Source organism: Corvus kubaryi, unplaced genomic scaffold, assembly GCF_017639235.1.
Source record: "Corvus kubaryi isolate FWS band 111438036 unplaced genomic scaffold, C.kubaryi_AGA036_p1.0 65374, whole genome shotgun sequence".
In the NCBI taxonomy this organism is placed as follows: Eukaryota; Metazoa; Chordata; class Aves; order Passeriformes; family Corvidae; genus Corvus; species Corvus kubaryi.
The window spans coordinates 78,057-104,002 of NW_024581955.1; the positions used below are offsets into that span (position 1 = coordinate 78,057).

Genomic DNA, 25,946 nt, shown 5'->3' on the forward strand with positions numbered 1-25,946 from the left:
GAGGTTTTCTAGCTGACAAGGTGTGTTGGTATCTTCCTTTTACCATTTTCTTTCTGGTTTTTGTCTTAGTCTTTAAATGTTCATATCCTGATTAGCTGGATATAGGCCCCAAATCATTGAATCATTATGGAAATGCTGAAATACTTTGCTGACCAGGGATAAAGCTAAGCGTATCCATACAGTTCAGCCTGTTGCTTTGGTGAATCTAAAGAATTGGCTGAACTTCCTGTAAGCTTCTTCCCTATAAAAATCATCTTGTTTAAATGCATGAGCTAAGCAGTAGAAATGTCCTGAATGCTGATCCGAATTTGCTATTTGTCTGTAGCCCAATGCTGAAAGTGTTGAAAGAGAAAATGGAAAGTTAACTTGTTTGCAGGAGTTGTTGGCTTTTGTTTGGCTGTTCCTGCTAACAAAAATCCTGGCTCACTGAATAATCCACGAGAAGCTAAATGTCTGCCAGTTGAGGTCACAAAAATACTCCTGCAAGCAGTCTGCTGTGAATGGTAGGTAGGGCAGGCCTAAACAGGGCAAAGAGCCTGTAATCACATTTCTGTGCGTGCACTCCCTTGGTCCCCACTGCCATTCAGGAGCTGTCTGATGCAGGACAAAAAGAAGTGTTCACTTTAATACTGCAGATGGAGAAACTGAGGCCCAGCAAGGTTGCCCAGCTGGGCAAGCACAGTTAATGACATAACTCTGATGTACGTGTTCAACTCCAGGACATTTCAGAAGGTGCTAAGCAGTTTAATGCATTCATGGGTCTGAGCTTAACCTTAATCAGCTAGGAAGATTTTGGGAAAGCTACATAACCCTTGAATTTCACCCCAAATCTCCTTTTTAATCTAGTGTTCAGAGATTAGGTTTTAGGTGCACAACAAGCATGAGCTAAAGCCTCAGACTTTTTTCAGGTTATTTTGGGATTTTTTTTTTTTAAACAAACAAACCCTCCCAAAAAAAAAAAAACATAAAAGTGAGGTAGCAACAGTACCCTAATGCAGACAATCAAGGCTGAGACAATAAAAAGAGGGGTTTTTGTTTCCTGAGGCCATGGAGTAATAGGTGAAGATTTTTGTGTCCTTTCTCTTTCTTGTACTAAAAATAGTGTTGGGAGAAGGCATTCATGGTAACCAAGTATGAAAGAAATTAAATGTTGTCAGTGGGAAGATTGTGAAAATGTGTAGGAAAGGGGGATAAGCTGCACAATGAGAGATGGGATGCACTGCCAGCCAATTTAAGTAGTTGAAAAAACAAGCTTGCAGTGGGCAGCTTGGCTGGATGGGTGACAAAAGTATTTTAAATAAGAGCTGTGGTTAAGATCACTAGAATGAAACAAATAGAAAGTAGCTGTGCTGTTTCTTCCCTTGCAGAAGCACGATGGGCACTTCACAGTGATCCAGCTGGTTGGGATGCTGCGGGGGATTGCCTCTGGCATGAAGTACCTGTCAGACATGGGCTACGTCCACCGGGACCTGGCAGCGCGGAACATCCTGGTCAACAGCAACCTCATGTGCAAAGTCTCGGATTTTGGCTTGTCACGGGTGCTGGAGGACGACCCCGAAGCCGCCTACACCACAAGTGTGAGTTTGTCTTATCTCATTTGAACAGCTGATTGCTGGTGCCTCTTGTATTCCAGCTGCAGATTTGTCTGTGCTATAGGAAGAACAGTCGGAATTATTGGCTTTGTTCCCTTCTGCTTCAGTCATGTGATTCAGTAAACACACTGGCTATGCTAAGGGAAGTTGTTTTGATTTTTGGCTAAGGGATGTGTAATAAACTTTGGAAAAGTTTATTTTAAGTGTAAGTGGGAGGCCTTTTTCATTCTTCTTTGCGTTTTGTGTTTGGTTTTGTTGGCTGTGGAGGGTCTTTTCCCATGTTGTTTCCTCTTCTGGTAATTTGTGTTCATTTACAAGGATATGTTTGTAAAAGAGAGAGATGGGAGAGGAAAGAACCTTACCAGCTTCACTGTTGGAAGCATGCTGTTAAGCCTTCCATTCATACATTAAAATTTAATTTTTATTTCACTGAAATTTACCTTCTAGCTGGACATGTAGGACCTTCCTTGCATGGTTTAAGTCTCAGTTCATTAATGCTTAATCCCTTATGTGATGCAAGTAAATTATTATAATGGCAAATGGGGTTTGGGTGAGAGGTTTGGCGATGGGTTTTTTTGGTTTATGGTGCTGTAGGGGGATTCCAGTGAAGTGAAAACTTCTTGAACATGAAAAGGCTTGTTCAAATGTGACCACTGTTCAAATTAGTCCCAATATAGCATTTTCTCCTGATACCAAAATGTTCAACTACATTTCAGTTCCAATTTTTATCACAACATTAAGAATTAGCTAATTATAAGCTGATTTTTTTAGTAACTTTCATATCTATCATTGAAACTATTTCAGAGCCAGAGTGCATGCTCATTACTACTCTCACAAAATGTGCAGAATTTGTATATTCCCGTGATAGGGCACAGTGACAGAATTCTAATAGAGAAGATAAATGAGCATTAAATAACTTATTTCATCTTTTTTTCTATTACACTTTAAAAAGTGATGTATGGCCAAAATAAGGAACTCATCTAATTTCTCTGTACTGCAGTAAGTACTGTGGTGCATCTACTGAATTTAATGTAGATGTTGTAATGGGATTATAGAGCCTGTATATTTATATATGCAGAATATATGTTTACTTTTCATTTAGGCCTAAAATAGAGGTGTTCTGATAATTTTCCTGCAACTCCCATTTCTTAGAAGTTCTATACAGAACTGCAAGCTGACTTAGATGAAAACAAGTAACTTTGCAAGGTTTTCTCTTGGTTTTAATATGCAAGCTGGGGAAAAAAAGAGCCCAGATTTTACTTTATAGCAGAGATGTCCTTCATTTAGTTCTCAAAACCTCTCTTGCTTCACACTGCTTCTTAGTACGGGGCTTGAAAGGGAAAATAAACATCGCTGCAGCTTAACACGTTCTCACATGAGGGCTGAGCCTTGCTAATGGCCCGTGTGAGCGAGCTCCGCTGGCACCGAGTGCCCCAGTGACAGGAGTCAAGTGACAGTCTCAGCTCTGAGCCTGGGCTAATGGGCCCAGCTGGTGCGAGGCACTGGGAGTGGCAAGGCAGCCTCTCTCCCAGTGACATGCAGGAAAGATCCCAAACGGTAAACAGAGGCTTTCAGCCAGTATTTATCCTGTAATTTTCTGCTGGATCCCGACAAGGAACAATTAGTTTTATAGAGTAGTTAGTGCCTGTCCTGTTCATCATGGCTAGAGCTGCTTTTAATCAGGAAATGCTGTGCTGTAAAAAAAGAAAATCAGTGCCATGACATATTCCTTTTTTCCTTTATCTGTGCTGAAGGACTTCCTTGAAACGTAGGACAGGCTCTGATGAAATGCTCCCTGTTTTCCTGTTCACCCAGCTGCTTAACATGAGAGCCTGTTTGTAGGTGTAGAACCTCAGAAGTGCCTCAGAGCCACTGCTGCAACCTGCCAAGGCTGCAGCCTGGTGCTGAACTACCAAATCCTGTCGAGCAGGTACCTAGAGCATGTCCAGCAGGAGGGGATATCACAGAGGCTGATGGCCAGTGGCAGGTCCCTGTGTCAGCCAGACACCCAAGGTGAATCTGTTTTGACCATGAACCCACCAAAGAAGATCAAAAAGCTTTGAAACTAAGGTGAGGAAAATGCTATGTGCCATTATTATGAACTAGAAACTTTGTAAACAGGAAGGATTCAAAGCAACAGAGTCAGGTATAAGGGAAATGAAAAGCATTTCAAATCACTCATTCCTTCAACTCCAGCTTTCCGGTCCTTGCAAGTGGGTCCTCACACACTGACTCTGTTAGTCATTGTGGCAGAGCCTGCCCAGTTCCTTCTGTCACTTCTGGTCCTTGGGAAATGTCCTTCCCTCATTCCTGAGGGCAGACTGACAGCTGCAGTCCATGTTCCATGTTCCACTCACTCTCTATGAACTGGGGATAGCCACGTTTCTGTGGGATGCTCTTGCCTTCCATAGACTCCATCCTCGGGGTCCTGCTCCCCTCGAGCAAGGCCAGCAGATTTCTCTGTAGGACTGCTCAGCAGGAAGTCAAAAAGCCCTGTCAGTTTTTAAAAGGACTCAGCACAGCTCTGACCAAAGTGGGGTGAGGACTGAAAGAGGGAGAGATTTGTCACAATGGCTGTGGAAGACTCAGGGAAGACTTTCACCCCTTTAGGAGTCTTTCATGGTAACAGAAGGGACTAGAACCCTACACTGGGTGCCAAATCCTCTTGCAGCTCTCACTGCCCATCATTTTGGCATTGACCTTTTTTTCTCCCTCATGAACATCTTCCCATCATCAGGCCATGTGTATTACTAGAGGATTTTATAGCCTCTCTTTAGTTCCATATGGTGCTTTTGCCATGTGAAGGTTAAACCCTCAGTGTTCTCTCAAAGATTCTGGTGTTTTTAGGATTCATGTTTCCTCTCCACAGAGATTTTTATTGATAACAGCCCAGTACCTGTAACTGCAGGAAATCCACAGAGTGGGTCTGCATATTGAATAGTGGTATTTTTAGCCTCACATCTCTCAGTACAGCACTGTCAGTACTCAGAGGAAACTGATTATTTTATCTTCCCCTTTTTGTCTTAGTCCCGGTGTCAGAAATTGAATGGTACAATTGGATGTTTTCTTTGGGAATGATCTACAATGCAATGTAAGCCAAAAATAGACTTTTATATCTATGATGCAGTGGTCAATACTGTGTGAATGTATTTTTTTTGTCTTCCAGCCTGTTGAGACAAGGATGTAAATATGTCTTTCAAAGGGTTTTTCGGAAATAAGATATTGATTCCTGTTTGTTACCTGGAATCACAAATTTTACAGCAAGATACAACTTTAGAATAGAAAGGAGGAATTAAAAGCCAGGAACATTTGACTGCAAATCTTTGTGTTCCAGATTGATCAGGAAAAGATGAGGCAAACTTTGGGATAACTCAGTACTATGAGAGTTTTGCTATTGGAGACAAAACTTTCATTTTTAGTAATGGTTTCCAAGGCAACAATTAGTCATAAAAAGGCATTTATAGTATATAAACAAGCACTTCTGTCAATACAGAGGACATCCAGGCTCTTGCATCCCTGCTTTTAGATAGACTGTGTTAGATGTTGTAGATTCATTTAGTTTAAAACATAGTCAGGGTTCACTCGTATTTCAAAATGAACCACATGGCCCCACAAAAACTCATTACATGTAGCAAAATATTTATAATCAGAGAAGAATCTGTGGCACTACTCTAAAAAGGACCAAACCAGTATTTCTCTTAGCGGTGACACCTTAATAGTCTGCATTAAATCTGATTTTTAGTCACACAAAAAGCTGCTGCAAACAGAATTATATGATAGATAAAGAAATGTATTCTAGATTTTTTAATCAGCTTTATTTCTGAATTCAGCCTTAATATATGAAATATTTTATTATTTCCATAATGGTAGTTAGAAAATTGATTTACTGCATTGCATTTCCTGAATCACTTTGTAAACTTCATGGATCTGATTCTTCTCCAGCCAGGTGGCTGAAATACCCCATCCAGGAAGATTTCAGAGTCATTAGATTTATTAGAGGAGCAAAGATTGATGCCAGTAATCTTTATGAATACTAGCAAGTAGCAGAACGTGGGGGGGATCAGGATGATACCTTCATAGTTTTTTGCTTTGTTATATAATTTCCACATTGGAAGACACTCTCAGTTTTCCCTCGCTGGTACATAAGTAACAGGTTTGGGGAGAGAAGGTTCAATTTGCTAAAAAGTAAAACAAGATGCAAATGATTTTCCAATTAATTTGGGATGCTAAACAATAGTTTCTGAGCAAGCTCTGTGCTATTGCAAGCACATTGCCTAGGTATTTAAGGATCAAATTAATCATGGACCATAGAGTAAAATGGTTATTGGCAGCCATTGAGAAAAAGCTGTGTCCTGCAAAGGCCTGCATTAACCTGTTTTCTTGGAAATTCATTGGTGACATAAAGTTGAGCACAAATGTTGTCAACTCTTTAACTCTGTGTGTGACACACCATGAAGGGTCTGGAGCACAAGTCTGATGAGGAGCAGCTGAGGGAGCTGGGGGGGCTCAGCCTGGAGAACAGGAGGCTCAGGGGGGACCTTTTCACTCTCTACAACTCCCTGAAAGGAGCCAGGTGGGGTTCAGCCTCTTCTCCTGGTAATGAATGACACATTGAGAGGACACATCTTCAAGTTGCTCCAGGAGAGGTTCAGATTGGATATTAGAAAAAAAAATATCCTTTCAAGGCCCCAGTGTGAGATTATAATATTATTTTCCTGGCTAGAGCTACAGACCTCAATGGGATCCCAAAGGGTTGTCTTTGGATAAGTCACTCAGTACCATCCTGCCTCATCAGGATTATTGTGCTCTTGTGCAGAGATCCAGCTGCTGGCAGCTGCTGCCAGTCCCCAGATACTGCATGTCCCTGCTCTTAGCTGGGCACCCCCCTGCTGAGGGGAAAGGTTTCCTTTTCACTGCAGTAGAATGGTAGGAATTACTCTAGTGGGACTCTGGCACTAACATAAATATTTTGAAGTAGTGAGTTAATAGCTCAGAATGTGGGCGAGAAGCAAGTTAATAAGAGCTGTGCTGATATGCTCAGCCCACACCAGGTGTGAGAATTGCAGTAACTGGTTTTAAAGTGGGTGATGGGATTCCTTTCCAGTGGTGGTGAGACGAGCCACCTTCCCATGAGTTCCAGCTTCAGCTGGATTCATTCCCTGCTCTCAGAGGATGCCTGGGGTTGGAGACCCTGCATGTCCCTTCTTCAAGCCTCTGTCATCTGTCATGGTGACCTGGACAAAGAGCATGCTCAGGTTGTGCCCAAGGACAAGTAGCCAAAGGAAGGAGTGTCTTGGAAAAAGACTTCTTGCCTTTTGGGCTCTACCAGTGTGAGGTGTGATGAATTTTAATTAGTAGCTGTGTGTTTAAAAGGAACAGAAACCCCAAACTGAGTCATTCAGTGCAAGCTGTGGTGCTTCATGTTTACTGGGGTTGTTTGTAGCGGCCCTGAAGATGAAAATATGTCTGTGACAAAATTTAAACAGTTGAAAACATTCATTTTTAAATTCTCTCTTTGGTTTTTATCCAGCTGTGATGCCAAATTCATCTAAGAGGTTTCCTGGTTTATTTAACCCTCCTTAAATTTAGTAACAGAAATGTATACAGGCTATAGAAGACCACAACAAAGGCAGACCCTTAGAAGGAAGGTCCAAGGACAGGAATGAAGCACAAATATAAAACTAAATTTTCTCCATGTTTTGTCAAACTTTGTACTTCTGTGAGTACTGACTTCCACAGTCATTTGAGTTCTGAGAATGCATGGGAAAAAGCACGCAAATTTGCATTTATATGTGCAGAAATTAAAAAGGAGCTTAATGGTTGAATTTAGTTATAAACTAAACTCATCCCTGCTTTTTTCTTCCACAACCCTCCAAGTAGGAACTCCAAATATGGATTTGGCAGAGAAACGCAGTTGGAAATTTGCATTTCACTTTTTCATTCACAAAATGATTATGTTGATGAATTCAACACAAGTTTGCCCTAATATTTTGGCTGTAAAAAAGGTGGTATTTTGCACTTCATTCCTAATGTGGCTTTCAAAGCATCATCCCATCATTCATTGTAATCCAACATAATTTCAAATTAGAAGAACATATTGTAGTGTAATCAATCTAAAGGATGCTGCCTTTAAAGATTTGCAAGCTCTGCCTTTCTTTTAGCTTGGATTTCAGCTTTTAGTCTCTCTGGCTCCTCCCATTTTCATATTGACACATTTGAGTTTTGAACTCTACACATATGTGCTTTTGCTGTTTCTCAGGTTGGCTCTGTGTACATCTCCAAGTGGTTTTATTTACAAATGTTTTATAGGATAGGATTGAGAATGAGCTACGTATAGATCTACAGTGCTGGTGCTCTTGGAGATCTTTGCATCTTAGGAGATAACTGAAGAATCTGTTTGTGACATTTAACCCTCAAAGCGATTGCATTTTTTCCCCTCACAGAGAGTCACAAGTGTCAAGTCTGTCTTTGGTGTTAGATTCAAAACTTGCCGGTATTGAATCCACATAAAGAGGCAATGTTACATCTCTGAGCAAGTCTTAAGTAGCTGTGCAAGGACAGAGGAGGTGGAAAAAGTCAATGCACTTGCAAATAATTTCTGAAGTAAGAGTTAAATCAGGACTATGAATCTCAGAAAGCTACAGGCAGTGTTTTTGGAAAGACTAGGGGCTGACCAAGGCACCAAAATTATTGACCTCTCATCTGGATGTGAGAACCTTGGAAAATTCTGTCTGTGCACACTCTTCTCCTTGGAAACCAGCCCAGTAAATGTAAGCAGTACACTAATACGTATGTATACACATGCACTGCAGACTAGGAGCAATCATTTTATTGTTAGTTCCTCATACTGTTAATAGATTTTTTTTTTAAAGCTAACAATTACCAGAATATTAATCTAATTTCAGACACAGCTGGGGTTTTAGCTCCACATGGATTTGATTGCGTGCATTTATAATTTTTAATGAGAATTACCATTTTCAAACTACAATTTAAGATGCTATTGTAAACATGCAGAACATGCTTATACATTTTAGTGAGGTCTTTATTCACTCCAAACAATACTATCCACACTTGAGATTAAAAAAGTAGGTGTACTGACATAAACCCGCAGTTACTGCTCTGTTGCTAATTCTGTGAATGGATGTCATCTTGAACACCTGCTTTGTTTATTGCAAATAAAGGATCACAGTTCACTTAGGATTTTAGTATTAGTATTAGGATTTTATATTGACCAAGGTGCAGTGAATCATAAAGTATCTTTCCTGTGCTGGAACACACCTGCACTATGCACAGCTCCTGATATACTACTTAATGAGCTTTAAGGCAGTCCATTAAGGTCAAAGCAGTTGCTTTCAGTAGCATGTCAGTTGACAGTAATTGCCATAGGTTATGCTACTTTGATATATAGAACAAGGAGAACAATCTCTTGAAAGCCTTGAAAAAGAATGTAGCTTTTTCATGTATGTGTTATTTTTTTTTTCTCATTAAAAACTACTTGCACCTTTCAAAGATGAGTTAAGAAACTATTATAAAATTTGTTTACTGTGTGCTTACACTGGGAAAAGAAAACCATTCAGCTCCAGTGAGCGAAAGAGCTCAGCTCTAACTCTTTTATTTAGCTATTGATGGGTGAAAAGAAATAAGATCTGGATGATTTTTTGTTTTCATTTGTTGTACCACTCTCCATGGGAATTTATGATCCACATTAAATACCACGGTAAAAAGTAACTACTCTGCATATAGCCACATAAAATTTCTGGGTTGAAAATCTGAAGCACTCGGCTTCACCAGGCTTTTGTAAAGCTTCATAATTAAATCTTGACATATTCCACAGCAGGATGTGTTATGTCCATGAGTATAATGAAATGAATTCTTGACTCTAGTCAAAAAAAAAAACCAAACACCTGTTGGACTTGGTTATTTAAAAGCAATCATTTGTTCAGGCACAGTCAGGTGCATATTTCAAAGCTCACGTGAAAGGAGCCTGGAGAGGAGGAGACTCGTTCAGTGTCTTCAGCTGCTGTAGATCATTTATGTTTCTGTCTCATTTTCCCCTGCTGTGTTGTGTGTGGCACTGAGCTAACTGTGCCAACTGGAGAGCAAAGAATTACAACCCTGGAAGAGATGGAAAATTCTCGGCAGTGCTGCTAGATTGTGATGAAATCCTGTTTATTTTTCAGAATTGGGAATTCTTGTGTGCTAAAGATCTGACATATGGTTGCACTGTTTTTCATGGGGTGGACAGTTTTCTGACTGGTTTGTGAGGAATTACCCTACATTGTATTTGCATGTGACTGGCTAGGCCTGTTTCTTAATGACTGTCATCAATTTGAAATTTATCAAATGAGAAAGAGGCATTAAAATGTCAGAGACACTATTTATGTTCATGTTCCATGAAATTAAATGGTAACACAGAAAACAAATTCTCTTAATTTAGCAAAAGACTTGACCCTAATTGATTTTAGCCTGGAATTCTGATATCCAGTCTTCAAAACCCAAATCTGGGGAAAACCAAAATTCCTTTTCTTCTTTTACTTATCTGAAGAGAGCAAGTGGGGAGAGTCTTTTAGAGGGCAAATACCAGCATTATGGAGATGCTAAGTCACCATCCCTGGAGGTGTTTAAAAGCTGTGTGGATGTGGTACTTAGGGATGTGTTTTAGGGATGAACATGGTGATGATGGGATAACGAGTAGACTCGATGATCTTAGAGATGTTTTCTGAACTAAATGATTCTATGATTCTGCCTGGTTCTCTGGGTAATATTGCACATCTAGGGAGGTTTAGGATACATTCATGATGGAAGAGTTCAAAGACAAAAAAGGAGTATATATTTTTATATTGCTTAACCACTCTTTATATAAAGTATCTGGGAAAGGGTAGATTCAGTGAAATATGAAAGGGGGGATTTCTAGCTTGGTATGATTTTTGCTTTTGTGTTTGCATGTGCAGTACGCATGTTTCATAATCTCTCCTTTGCTCTCCTGGGGAAACCTGTGGGCTGATTGCTGTTGTGTCAAGGTTTTGGCATTCACTTCAGCTAGAAGAAAGAAGTCCAAAAAATGTGCATTTCACATGCTGATGAATTTTTCTGCTCACTTTGATACTAATTCTAATATTTCTCCTGTACGTGATATCAAAGTTATTGTAAATGGGATTCTGTAATTACAGAAATAAGTTTCTGAAGCAAGGTAGACACGTGTTAAACCTAATCTACTTTCATATTTCTGTAATAGAAATGTTAACTTGGGAACAAGACTGACCTAGTTATTCACCTAAATTAATCCCCGGTGAAATCAACCAGAGGAATTTCCCCTGACCATGTAGGAATTGTGATTTGCCCTAAATCAAAAGGATAACTACAGTAAGAAGTTTTTCCTTGTTGCCTGTTTGCTTACAAGAATGAAAGCCAGATTATCTTCCGTCATACACAAGCCCTTGGGAATCTCGCTTGTGCACTTTCCTTTTCTATCAGATTTCAAAACTTTGCAATGGTAAACTTTTAGTTCCTTGGATTCTTTTTTAGTCTTGCTCTTTGGCAGACTTTCACGATAGCAGCTTCTTGCCCAGCTGTGAGTTCTTCTCTTCATTATAAGGGGGGGTTGTGAGGGGAGGATGATTCAGAGTTTCCGGTGTCTGTTTATTCCTTTAAGCAGAATGTCGCAGGAATATTGCGGCATGGTGCTCATCTGTCTGAAAAACGTGTTGGATTGGTGTGACTCTGATAAATCTAGGTCAGGCATCACAGTCTTTGCTCAGAACTTACTCAGGCAAAACTCCTGTTGAGGCCAATGGGAGTTTTGCCTGAGTAAGCACTGTGGGAATTTGCCCTTAGTATCTAAAATATTTGATCTGTTCCTTGCACTTTTGTAAGTGTTCTAGAGGCAAATCTTGTATCTTGTCTTTGACTGCCCCACTGTGGCTGTATCCTCATCAGCTTCAAAGGTTGCAGATTCTTGTGCCTTCCAACATTAACCATCTCTTCATCAACAGAATATTTAAAAAATAAATTTGCACAGCTTCATATTTATTATGTTTAAAGTAATTCCAAAATCTATGTGCAGTAACTGTGTGCATTACTGCATAAAAAGGAAATGTTATTTTGTATTCTGGATTCCTTGTTCCACTTTTTTCTACTCTAGAGCTGCAGAATTTTGTTTTCAGTTGTGGAGGTTTGGGGGAAAAAGAATCTTTTAAGAAATCTTTTTGTTGTCTCCTGTAAAATATTTTGTATGTTCATGTCACTGCCCATCCCACACAGGACTTTTGGTTCATGCTTCAAATGTCAGAAATTCATTCAGTGAGAACCAGGGTCAGTTTTGTCGAGTAATAGATGAGGCAAACCGAGTCATTAATAAATTCAAATTCACCACTATCTCGGAATAGTTTTATTTGCAAGTAAGGCATTAGATGAATGTGCTTAACTGCCCTCACAAACAATTGTGTGGTATTTGGATATAAAGAAGGATTTATAAAGACTTGAACCCACGTGGAAGCTCTACTTTTCTTCTTAGCAATGTGACCATGCTTAATGTTATGATTTTGCATCATTTTTCTAAAATTAACTGAAGTGCATTTTGAGATGAGACTTCTCATCCTCCCCCATAACACCAAATCACTGACTGTGCTTTCATTTCTACTCTAATTTCTATCTGCCTCTGTCTTCATTCTTGGTGCACTACCTATTAGTGCTTCCTCTGTTTCCTCTTTTCATTGTATCTTGTTTTATATCAGACTATCTGGAACTTCAATTATCCCTTTTTTTTTTTCCATCAGGCACTCTGCTTTTCATTTAAATTCGCTCTTGAAGATCCACATCTGACGGTTTACTACAAACCCTTTTGAATAAAAATGCAGTCACCCTACTCTTTATTTTTAAAAAAAAGCTCTAGGGTAAATCTCATCATAAATGTGTTGCACATCTCCTTAGAAGCTTACTTATCCTTACTTAGGCTGAATAACTCCCAAGTCTTCAGTGCTTCTCCTGAAATAAATACCCCTAGACGTCGATAAGGTGTTATCCAGCATGAACCTTGAGAGTGTCAGCTCTTTCTCCCATTGTAGCTGTCACAGCCAATACTAAAGAACACTTGGTAAACAACCAGTTGTAGCCTAAGAAAAACATGCTAGAACCATTTCTCCAAAATGAGGAAGCTGGGAACAATTATAAGATATTTTCATCCTCTTTACACAGCCTCCCTTTAATTCATCATTATAACATGCAGTGAACTCCAAGAAATTCATGCCCAAATCCTGCAAATCAGCCACCACACTCAGCCATTCCTCTTATTTCAGCCTCTTCAGCAATGTCATGGTTGTAGATTAATTTATTTTATTTTTAAACACAGAGAGGCTTTTCAGTGCTGAGACACTCCCAGAATTTCAGGAGCAGTAGTACTGTTTAAATATATAGGCAGACACTGTGTTCATAGTAATTTTTTTCCTGGAGAAGCATGGAATGTCCATCAGTCTGGCCCTGGTTTCATTCTGTATCAGTGAATAAGCCTTGCACAATCACTGTTGTGTCACTTTTGTATTACACTTAATGCACTTATTTAAAACACATTTCTCTGAATTGATCATTGACTTTTTCAGCAAATTATTAATGAAATCTTTGGCTTCATAAAAGTACCTAATGTGAAGAGACTCTCTTCAGCCTTTTCTCAAGCTAGAATAATTAATTCAAGTTGCCAAATAATGTATTCAACAACATCTGTAAGTAAATGTTCTTGATATAAAGTTTAATTTGGTCTTTATTCCCTTGGTCTAATTTTTGATATAATTTTCTCAGAAATAACTCTCTGACTAATCTTTTCCTAGTAAGTTCAGTATAGTTCATTACAGGAGTGGAGTAATTCAAATGTGTTTTAAAAGTAAACAGCTCCTGTGCTGGGGCTGTGGTTTATTCAGGATACTTTTCAAATATGCAGATGCTGATTAGGGATGAAAACGTATTCCCAGAAGTTGAGAGAGCTTGTGTGTATCTGTCTTGAGTAACAATGATTCAGTTGTATTGTTCTAAATTAAGAATATGTCATATACTGGTCTAGATTTACTCAGTAAACATTTGGAGTTGGAAAAAGGGGAGGAAGTCAATAGACCACCATCCAGGCAAGTCAAGGATCCCTATTCCAGGATCTCTAATTAACACTGTGTATCTACACACATTTAATTCTGTCTTTTATTATTTTTTGTATGCTCAACCGTGTAGCCTTAAAATTTTGTTTTACAGAGTTTCCAGTTTAATATGTCATGTAAAAAATATTCCTATAGCAAGGTCTTCTGGATAGGAAAGGAAGCAGAAGCGCCAGTTTCCCTTGGCTTTAAATTCAAAGATAAGCACTGAATTGCCTGGTTAAACTGGGACTTTATTCCATATGCTGATCTGAATAACTCTTGCCTCTGTCTTGTAGCTTGCACTAGAGTAAGTCAACAGCATTTCTGCTCATGTTTTTGTAGTGAGTCTGGCCTGTGGATTTGCTAGTCTGCTTCTCAAAAGCTCATCTCTGCACCTTGTTCCTTAGTGTTGGAGACGTGCTGATGCTGGCTGGGTATTTCCACTAAAACAGGAAGGCATGCTTCATACCATATAAATGGATTATTTCTTGTGAACAATAACTTTCCTGGACTAGGCCTTTTTTTTTTTTTTCTTATCAGAAAGATTGAAAAACTTTCTGAGATTCCTTTAGTGCCTTGATCAAGTTGTCTGGTTTTTTTCACGGTACAGCAATGTCACAATAAAAGCAGGTATAGAAAAAAGAGAGCAAATAGAAAGATACACCTAACAGCTGTGACTAACAAAAGGAATATATTTCATTGCATAGTATTTCTTTTGAAATTCACTCACTTTATAGAATAAAGGGGAGAAAACCCCACACCACGGTACACTGTAAATTATTCAATTAAATGAATGCACACTGTGTGTGCAGACTTTCTTTTCAGCCTTTTCTAAATGGGAGCTGCCAAAAGTTTCATGAAACTGTTGCGCTCATAAATTGTTTAGCAGATCTGATACACTCTTCTTGAAAGAAATATGCTGGGATCTGTAGCTTTAGTAATTTGATATGGTTTTAATATGTTGGTTTTTTTTTTCTTTCCAAATGCATACAGAACATTTGGCCTCCCTCAGAAATAGAACTATAAGTAACATCTGCTTCTTAATGAGGAGAGAGCAGTGAGGGGCTTGTGTATATTTTTGGCAACAACTAACTCCACTGAATAGTAACATCACATTGGTATGTGCAGGTGACAGAATCATCTACAGAGTCATTTTGATGACTGTAACCATGAATCTGAAGATTCATGGTTAAATATTTTAATGTCAGCAGGGCTTTAAGTCCCTATTGGAAATTGAGGGGAAAAGGCTTGTGACAGGACAGGACCCTGAGTCAGCCAGAACTTTGGGCAAAAAAAACGCAGCTCTTTCTTGAAGGTCAGGCTTAGTCAGGGACTTTATGAATTGCACCAGCCCCTTCTCATCTCTAGGAAATTCTTCCTCTCCTCTCTGAGTTTTGGCTGCCTGCTTCTCAGGACACATCTTCCCAGACATCACAAACTTTTCAAGGCTGTGTCTTGCCTGCCACATCTTCCCTTCTCCTGTGTCTCCCTGGGAAGAGTCAGTGGCACCCCAAGCAAAGGGGCCTCAGAAGTAAAGCTGGAGGAAACATGGAGCCTCCCCCAGGGCTTTCACCTTTGGCACAAGAAACAATTGTAAACCAAAAAAAAGCCCCCATGGAAAAATGAAAATATTCCTCTTACAGGATTTCTGCCTTTTTCCTGTACTAAAAAGACCAATTATTGCTTCATCTCCTGACTGGATGGCTGCCATAACAAATAGCAAAAAGCATTTGTATTAGTCAGCTGTACATGAAGGGATGTTCTTTGCTATTCTATGCAGTAAAATAGAAATATCTAAAGCATATACAAAATTATAAAGATTGATGTGACATGCCACAGACTCATCAAAATAGAGATGACTTCCTCAGGCTCTGAAAGTTCTGTCCAGAGGGCCTGTTCCATTAAGAGAAATAGCAACATTGCACGCTTCAATTTGTGTGCAAATTTAATTACAGCAGATGCACAGGCTGGGCCCCACACGCTGCTGGCATCTCACTTGTCAGAACAGGTGATTTTACTCTGAGTTATCTTTGCTTGGGAAGCATTAACTGCTGGAATGATCATGGGACTGAAATACTGGTGCTTTTCTATTATTTTCTTTTTTTTTTCCTTTTCCCCTTCTTACAACACAAAAAAGCTTAAAACCTTGTCTCTTAAAAATTCCCCCTCAAAGTGGTTGTTAAGAATATAGTCAACTTTTGCCAGTTGGGTCATAATTTTTTCATGGGAGATGAGGCTGGGACAAGCATTTATGAGGAACCTACCTCTCTACACACAAGATCTTACCCTAGCATTACAGAGATGTGTACTTTGATAGATTTTTTCGTGGGAAAAGGCTATTTTTCATAGTTAATATGCACACAACTCTTGCTGCTGGCTGTGCAACACTGGTTTTATACTCCATATGAGCAGCACCTCCAAGCTGTTCAGCATTCCTGCAGGTTTCTTTAGCATCACGCACTTTCATTTGCTGTTGCTGTGTTGCTGACATCTCCGTGGACCAAGCTGTTCATTGCTCATGAGCAATTCCTTCATGTAGGCACGTGTTGTTTTCTTTATGTCAGAGTCCTTCAAAATACCAAAACCCAATTTTCTGTCTTATTAAGTTTCTATAGGCCAGTATCTTTCAGGAACACAACAGAAGTTGGTGAGACCCTGTGAGGATTCTGGGAGGGTTATTCACACACTTGGGAGCCATCACAGTCATCTCATTTCTACCCAGCTACTAAATATAATTTCACAGGTTTTTGTGCTTCTGAGTACTTCTACCTGCCTTGTTGTTTGTAAGAAAAATGCATCTTGTCACAACAGGCAAAACAACAAACCAATCTTCCAAGAAGAAAATCTTCTGGGATGAGGCATGAAAATCACAAGGATTTTTTACCTTTTCCCTAATTTTGCCTCTTTAACTTTTGCTTCCTGCTTTGTGTCAGCTTATCAAAAGTGCAGTGTAGGTGAGGGGACTCAGCTGATCTTGCTGCTTACTTATCCAGGGTCATGACAGTATGGATAAAGCAAGCTATGATGTTTATTCTAGAAATGGACCAAATGCTGCGTGTTCATTGGAACATCTGTGAGTTTGGCTTGATGACAAGTCCCAGAGCAACACAAGAAACCCAATGTTTTGCTCCTGCAGCTTAGTAGTTCTGATGTGTGTTTAATCAAATTAATGGTAAGAGGAATAAGACTTAATAGATAATAAAAAAAAAAAAAAAAAAAAAAAAAGCCCTAAACAAATCTAAGCCTAAAATATGAAACTGAATTTCCATTATGAGAGGTAGCATGCAAGTTGAATAACAGAAAAAGAGAAATTATCAGCTTGCTTTCTGATCTTTAGAGCTAAACTGAGTAAAGAAAATAGAACAGATTGTATGATCTTAGAATTTACCAGCAGAATGGTATTTAGTGTTTACAAAATCAGAGATGGGAGATCAACACCATTGTACTTTGGGACATGCAACAGAGTGTTGCACTGAGGAAAAGGTTTATTTATTGTAGTGAATATGATTCATTGTTTAACAAACTAGAGATTTATATCTGTTTCTGTGGCTTAATAACTTTAGCAACATTTCTCAATTGCATATGGAATATAATGCAGGACTCTGGTGCTCATTATAAAGATTGCTCCAAGGTAGAGTTGGTAGAGGTAATACCTTTCTTTCAATCACATACTTTATCCTTTCCTGGTTAGATGCACACTGAGAATAATTGTGATTTTTCCAAATCAGAACTGGTTCTGCTTTGCCTATGACTATTTCATTCTTTAAAATCTGTATGTAGATTTTTTTACTTTAGTGAACACACTGTGAAGGATAAGCATTCAGAGCAGTTGACCATTCTTTTGTTCTTCTGCTTTTATAACTACAAAATTTATCATAACTCATATGTGAGATGAAGGCACAGCCCAGAAAGCCAACGACTGCTGAAGCTGAAACTTTATTTCAGAGATTTTTGCTCTTCTGCCTTGCAGTTTAACTCATGTAAATCATTTACAGCCTGGTTTCAGTAACAGTGGGCATCCAGAAATTCAGTTATTACCACTGGGAGTTGCAGGTATTCAGAATATTTGATGGTCCTCGACCTCTGTCTTTGTTTTTCCCACTGTGAAATGGAGACAGCAGCTTCTTCAGAGGGATGCCATGGGAGTAGTTAGTTGGGAGCTGTAAAAGATGCTGAGGAGCAAAATGGCTGAGCAGTGTTACTGCACCATTTTCAGGTTTAATCATTCAGCAAAATCACCTCTTGTTTTTGGAAATATTTATAAAATAGGAAGCGTGAAAAACAAGTTTGCTCATTTGATTACAGTGCTTGGAAAAAATCATTATTGGTCAACGTGCCTCCAACAAATGCTTTATTGGCTTTTAGGGAATTGTGAAGACAATTGAGCAACAATGCAAAAACAAGATTGTTTATCTGGCTCGAGGTTTTTGTATGGTGCATTTGCTGTGATTATCATGAATATAAAGAAGGCAGTTTCAACACTGAGCTTTTCAACCCTCAACTGCCAAAATAAATAAAATTATTTAAGTATACTCATGCTTATTTTTGCTATACATTTTTAATGAAGCAGCAATTGCCCATATTCCACTGCTGAAAATCTTATACAACTGAAAGATTTTGAAGCACTTAAAAAAGATCAAATGTGCAATAAAATGCCATGGCATTAGTCCATGGAAACACTGTGTATATTGCAAGAAGCAATGCACATGAAAAAAAATTAGTCCATTGCTTTCATTTACTTTTTTGTGATTGGGGATGGAGGGCATGACTTTGTTTTTTTTTTTAAAGTAGGCTGAGTTATGCCAAAAGTTCAGCCTAATCTACCTTTCATTAGTGAAAAGAATATTTGCCCCAGAGTCATTGATGCTGTAGTCATGGGGACAGTCTCAAAGAGTACTGCAGAAGGTGTGGAAGTTTGTTAAGGAGGATACATGACTCATCTGTATCAATTTCCCAGAGCAGATTCTTAAGGCTGTAATGAGTCAGCTCTCTGGTACCTGGAATAAATCAAGTAGTGTTCTGCAAATTGCTGGTAAGGGATGGTGGCTTCTTTTCAGTGTTGTTTTTGGTGGTGTTAAATCACTGGCCACAGAGTTTACCTGAAGTTTTTTCGTCTTGATACAGCTGTTTTAACAGCTAGTACAAGTATGATCCCCATCCTCTGAAAGATTCAAGTTCTTCCTTCAGTTCTTTCACTGGATTTTCACTGGTTATTGGGAATTCTTGAGAATGATCACCAGGCTGCTCCAGAAATTCCCCAGTCTACACCAAAAACAAGCAACTGAGGAATGCATTTGTTATAAAATACACCCTACTTTGCTGTGAGTGTGAAAATAAGTACTGTCTTGATCAGCATTCTGGTGATTAGCATCACTTTTCAAGTGATACAGATTTTGAAGATAAGGTTGAACTTCAGCACTTTACACAAAAGACCTTGAAAATATGAAATCAAAACCATGCATTGGTATTCCATAACTTCATGCTTTGTTGATATCAGAACCAGTTGGCTTTAATTTCCTTAAGTATACAAGGTCATAATCCAGAAATCAAGCGGGAGCAAAAGAGTAAGTTGCTAACTATCTATAGACAGAGGAGAAAAATGCATTTTCCTAAAATGTCATTAATTTCTGCTGAATGATTTGATTTATCCTGTCTTCTCCAATGCTATTACCTGAAAGAGTTTGCCTTCAGATGCTGCAGGCACAGCTGTGCTAGAGCTGCCTGTTGCAATGCAGTTTTTTGTTTGTCCACCAGAGATCTGGAAATCCATTTCCTATCTGTATATTCATATATGCATATGTTCATTTTTCAGTATACAAACGTAGCTCAGATGATTGAACAAGAAGAAACTGTCAGTGTATATGAGTGGTTAGCACAAAAAGACACTTCCTGCAGAAGTTGCACCCGTATATTATGCAAGTTTCCACGTAAGCATGACTGCCATGCACCTGTGCCTGAAGGCTGTTTAGCCAGCTTGGCCATCAGTGAATGCTGAAAATTATTAAAATGGCTGTCTCTCAACGAATTGGGGGTTTAAGAAGCTCTGTCATTTGATGATCTACCTCTGCTAAATTAACATTTCTAAATTTAAAATAATAATTTTAAAAAACCCTCCTTGTTTTCCAAGATTCTGACCTAGGTACATTATTTTTAGTGAAATAAACATGCTGGATTTTTTTTGTAGAGACACTCCAAAAGGTCAAAACAATTTTCGGCTGCTACTTTGATGAAGCTTTGTGGTGAACTTACAAAGGTAATGCAAAAGCTCTGACTGCTTAGAGGGTGTCATTTTAAGATAAACCACAACTGTTTTAGCACCAGTGGCAAGTCTGATGTCAGAGAATAGTGAGAGAATCATAGAATGGTTTGGGTTGGAAGGGACCTTAAAAATGTTGTAGTTTCAACCTCCCTTGTGGGGGGGCAGGAGCACCTTCCACTATCCCAGGTTGCTCCAAGCCCCATCCAACCTGGCCTTGATGTCCAATATCAAAGTTACTACTTTGTCAAAATGGTTCTGATGATGTCTTACTGTAATATGTCATGGAAGTGACAACTAATATATCATATGATAAAGTAAAACATCCCCTGAGCAAGGTACAGGAATGATAAATTTTGTTAATATGTTATTCCCATTATATTATCATCAGTCAGATGATGATTTAGTATGATGCACCATCAGAAAAACTCAGTGTTATGCTATCTGGGGATTACAAGGTCTAAATCCAGCTGACTTACAGAACAAAAGGTATTCCAGTGCCACCATTCACAAGCCTCAATTAAAGTATATCAAGATACAGAAAGAAGTACAAAAGTCTAGGAAGGGCAATACTAAGAAATGTCAGAAGCAGATCCTCAGTGTCTGTAAGCCAGATTACACCGGTATAAACACCAATATATGAAACTGGCCTTGCCACTGGTGTGACTGGAGCTGCCATCAGACTCATCAGTCAGGGCTTTGCTCTGGTGAGTTGCTGATGAGAGTGAGGTAGAAGCCAGTTTGATGTTCAGTGCCCTTTACTCAGGCAGCTGGCAGAGATCTGGGTGAGTGTGGGTATCTGCAGGAAGGCTTGACCACATTCCTGTGCCAAACTATTCATCATCCAACAGATGGTTATCCTATTATTCTACAATTTGCATACTGCCACACTGCAGTGATCTATGGGCAGTGCCACTGTGTCACTACACCAAATAGAAATATCAGAGAAGCTTTGTTGTGAAGCAGCCCTAACTTGGACTGAAAACTACTCTCTTATGTGTTCATTTCTTTGACAGTTTTTTGGTGATACACTTCATCTGTGTTTCTGAAATTACAGTCTGATAACACTGTGCTCTGCTGCAATGGGTAAGAGCTGGACTCCATGTTCCTTGTGTGTCGCTTCCTACTCAGAAAATTCTGTGAATCTGTGGGACACCTTCCTGGAGGTGGGAAGAATTTATTTCATTTATTTATTTCATTTATTTTATTTAATGAAGCCCTGTGTCCTGGGGCTCCATTACAGACATCAGCTGCCTTTTCATGCCACAGTTATCCTGGTTCTCAGACTGCGTTCCGCAACCTCAATAGCACAGCTTCTGATCTTCTGAGAATCTCCCCAGGTGCCTTCACAATGCCTCCAGCTCCTTGCTATGCTCTTCTACCTCTCTGGTAAAGCTTGGATCCCTCCCATGCCCCTGTGGCCTCATTTAGTATCATGTTACCCATAAGCCTTCCACATCCCTATACTTGTCTCCCCAGAAGCCCAAATATTTGCCAGCTGGGAAACTTGTATTGTGCCTGAAGTTGTGCATCCTGATGGATCACTGAGCTGCTGCCTGGCCCAGAAGTACAGCAGCATCCTGAGCTCGTCTGTCAGGAGAAATACTGGGATCTCTCTGCTTTGCTTGGTACTGGTTTTCATTAAATACATGGGAAATAGGCAATGGATCAGCTATATATTTGTAGATGTCCAATGGTCCCTGAGATCTCTGCAGAGAACTGGCAGACACAAGACAGTGGGAGATCTGCATTTTCCTGAAGTGACAGCTAGTGAGCAGGTGACAATGCCAAAAGGGACACTAGAACACCATGTTTGTGATTGGTTCTAGCCTGGGATGCCTTTCCCATCTCTGCCTTCCCACCATCCATGCCTTTGAAAATGCCAGTGGTTTTGAGCCCCCAGCCTGGGGTTGGCTGGCAGAAAGATGTGCTGGGGGTGCAGCTGTGGCTCCTACACTTCCTTTCTTTGGAAAACCAGCAGGGTGGCACTGGGAGCATTTTGGCCTATTGTGGGAGAAATGGCTGTCACCATCCTCCCCTCTGCTGAGCCTCACTGCCCACCCTGCCCTTGGCAATCCCTTCCTTGTCTTTGTCCCTCTGTCCCCAGAAGGGAAGGCAGGCCATGGTGCTCAGTGTTTGACACATCCGTGGTCCCTGTCATGCTTCTTGATCCATGGCCCTCGACTCAGCTGCTTTGCCGTCATCAGCAGCTGTTCTTCCATCTCTCTTTAAATATGTAAACCATATTTTTATGCAGTATGGGCTGATCTAGACATGAAACTAACATGTTGCATGATTCCCAACAGTCTGGGAATACTTTTATTCCTTTTTTTTTCCCCTTAGTGAAATTATTTATTGCTGATGAAAGTTAGGATACTAAAATCATTACAAGATAGTGTTATGTCTCTATGGAGCAAACATAAGACCTCCACACGTTCATCCAGTAGTCAGCCTCCACTCTCTCACGGCAGTACTTTTACAGATTCTTCTCCTTAAGTACCCAATGCTTTCTCCTTTGCTAAAACTTACTAACAGGAGAACTGTTTCTTTCCTTTTGTCAAAAGGTTTGGTCAAAAAGGATATCCATAAACATGGATAGAGACATAAGAATGTAATCACAGAATCAACAACAACAACCAAATGTCTTGTGATCCTTCAGATACCCATGTACAGTTATACTCTTTCACATCAAAGAACACCTCACTTCTGATGGCTTCCTTTAAGTTTAACTTTTTAATTTTTTTTAAATTTAATTTTTAAATTTAAATTATTTTCCCCTGAAATGCTGTTGACATGCACATCACTGACTTTTTTCCAGTGACACTGTTAACCATGTGCTTCTACTTTACCTGCAAACAGACTGAGATGATGGGAAGAGAGTAATGGCCTGAGACAGCTGCAGTGCTTGTGAGCTTGGAAGCATGAATCCAAAAGGCAAACAAGCGGTAGATTCCAAGCAGGAATTCCAGGCTCTCAGTAATAAAAGAGTGCACATGCTGTGCACATGATGCATTCTCAGTTCAGGTTATTGAGCGTTCAGGTCTGTGGCTTGACTCCTTTAAATCAGAGGCAGGTCTTTGTATGTAACGCCCTTCACAAATATTTCTTCTCTTAAGTTTACCTAGTTACTTTTGAAAAGGTTTGAATTTTTAGAGTCCGTGACATCCCATAGCAACGTGTCTTTAAAAAAAAAAAAAGTTTTGTTAATGTTTTTAGTCTGCTGCTTTCCACTTACGTTTGATGTACCTTGGATCTATCATCCCCATCTATTGTCTGATCCATTATATTCAGGGTTTTATAGACCATTCTTAGTTTCTTTTATTCTGTGCCTTTGATCACCTATTCTGTCTGTTAGTTTCAGTGTGCTCTTTTGGAAAGTGGGATCAAGCCTGTGATCAGCAAGCAATATGCAGGAATATCCTAGGTTCCAACAGTGCTGTGCTTTCTCCTTTTCCTGATTGTTTTTACAATTTCATTCCATTTTTTCCATTACTCTGCTTTTGAGCAGGAGGTTGATAGTGTTATAGAGCCAACTCTCTGCTATAACCACAAGATCTGTCTTGAACCATGACAGCTTAGTACAGAGTTGTGTTATTTGTTATGTAAAGTTAGGAGCATTTTATTCTGTGTGCATCACTATGACACTGAATTTTGTGACGTTTTATCAATTTGCAATTCAGTATCATAAGGTTCTTTGGTATATTTTTATGGTAAATCCTCATCATCTTTACTACCATGAATACCTTAGGATTTCTAGTACCATTTTACAAGTTCCCAGTTCGGTTTGGATTATAGATTCTACATACACTGCCAGCAGGACATGAGCATTGATCTCTGGGGGATGCCACTCTAAAAACTGACCTTTTCTTTCTGACTGTTGGTTTCCCATCTTTCGACCAGCTACTTATCCATGAATTGACTGAAACTTAAATAACTAGCAAACTCCTTCAGGATAAAATGAGAAGTGACCTCACAAAAATGTGAGCAGAAAATTTAATTCATCAGTTACTAAGATATTAATTCTCCTCTGCACTTCTTGATGCAGCTGGGATGAAAACTAAAGCAGTGATACTTGCAGAGTAGCTCAGCCTCATAATAATTCTGATGATCATCCATGTGTGGTACTGCAACTCTCAGAAGAAAAGCCTAATTTTTGTGGTGTTTCCAACTTGTTTCTGGAATGAATTTTGAAGAAGCCCTAGGTAAATAAAATCTCATGTACCCTAGAGAAAGCTGTATATGAATTCATTATTCTGTCTAGAACAGCATCCCAAAGAATAGAATATGAAAATGTTTACTGGAGATAGTATTATAGCCTATATAGTGTTAATTTTACATTTAAATCCATTGCAGTGTGCTCTCCCTTTCCAAGTTCCCAGATGCTTCTGAGTTTTTACTGGCCACTTCATATTGTATGGTGTGGAAGGAATTATGGCAGGGGTTCAGCAGCAAGGCAGAATGAATGATCTGGGGATTATGGCAGCACAGAGAGAGGCCACTTGATTCCTGAAACTTGGGAAGTGTTTGCTGTCCATGTCAGCTAGATATGAGTGTGGAAATCACTAGCTGTGAAGTCTTTAATGATAGATAATAACATCCAGTGTTCAAGCAGTGCACGGCAACAGTTTATTTTTGATCCAATAATAAATACTTTGTGAAGCCCTGGGCAAGCCAGGGGCATAATTTCAGAGATGAGCCTTCCTTGATACTTTTAAGGAAAGACAGTGCCTGGTTAAGTTCTTTTTTTTCAACTTAAATTACTTGAGTTTAGAGAAATATTTGTGTTTGGTAATTCAGTTCTGCTGAAGAATGGACCATGTAGCAAATTCCTTTGTTGCAGAGTTGTGCAACGTAAGGTATCCTTCAAATAAGCATCTCAGAACAAAAAAAATCCTTTTCACCTTTTCCATTGACTTTGGTAGGACCCCTTGTGTAAGCAAAGTGGATGGGCTGGATGTGCAGATTGAAGGACTCTGGAGGAGTAACTCTCAAGAAATTGGTTACAGCTGTAATGGGAGCTGTGCTGACACAGCTGGCAGATAGCTTGAAATTGATGCTCTTGAAAAGAGATAGATCTTTGCCAGAAATATTAGTTTCAAGGAAAAATGACATTTTTTCCTATCATTACTGTCAAATAGTGCTATAGTTTCTAAACTGGCTTTGGTAGAGATGCATGCTCCTGATATTTAATTTCAGAAGGAGAAAGGGTTTCTCTGTGATTGAGAGCCAAGCACACAATACTGTAAAATGGATTCTTAATCCTAAAGAAATGTAAAATCCCACTCTCTAAAACAGTATGAGGCTCCTTGGCCCTACCAGTCTCATCATTACTTTTCAAGAGACCAGTCTCAAAGAGATTTTCCAAAATACTTGGGTTTATCTGTCCGTGTACACTTGACTGGTTCTCATCAGGGCTCTGAGGACACCACCAGTCCTTACTGACCTGCCTGGCCTGGAATGAACAAAGACTTCGTAATTTAAAAACTAAACAAATATTTTAAAACTTAACTAATATTTCTGGCAAAAAATCCATGATTTTCAATGAGCACCTTGTAGATAAAGGCATCCTGTCTATCAAGAAAAGATGTATAGTCCAGTTCATTACACAAACAAGAGGCAATGGTATCAACCACTTGTATTTGGGAGTTTGCTGTGTCTTTGTATCAAGTTCCTTAAATTGCCCTGTCAAGAAAATACGAAGGCAGGATAGATGTAAATGGTCAAAAATAAGCACTACCATTTCACTTATGTGGATTTTGAGGGTCAGAACTATGCATTTTTAACAGCCTTCTTATGATCTCTCAGCCCCAGGTAAGATCAGTGCCTCAGAGCAGGCAAGGGCCTGCATGCTGAAGGGCTTTGTTTCAAAGGAAATAAATGCTGCTGCCACTCCAAATGAGAATCTCCACTGTACTAGAGAGTGTTCCTGATTTCGTAATTCTCTGAATTTTAGCAAAGTAATTTAATATTTTAATTCTTTAA

The 25,946-nt window shown here is 39.3% G+C and overlaps 1 protein-coding gene across 1 annotated transcript in view; it reads left to right on the plus strand.

Annotated features, from left to right (window-relative positions):
* LOC121673380 (ephrin type-A receptor 6) overlaps window positions 1–25,946 on the plus strand; it is a gene marked incomplete at its 5' end in the record, with an annotated part of 112,048 nt that overhangs the window by 59,346 nt on the left and 26,756 nt on the right. Inside the window, one exon of the mRNA XM_042046647.1 lies at window positions 1,368–1,577. Coding sequence (XP_041902581.1) covers window positions 1,368–1,577 — 210 coding nt within the window. The remainder of the gene's footprint in view (window positions 1–1,367; window positions 1,578–25,946) is intronic.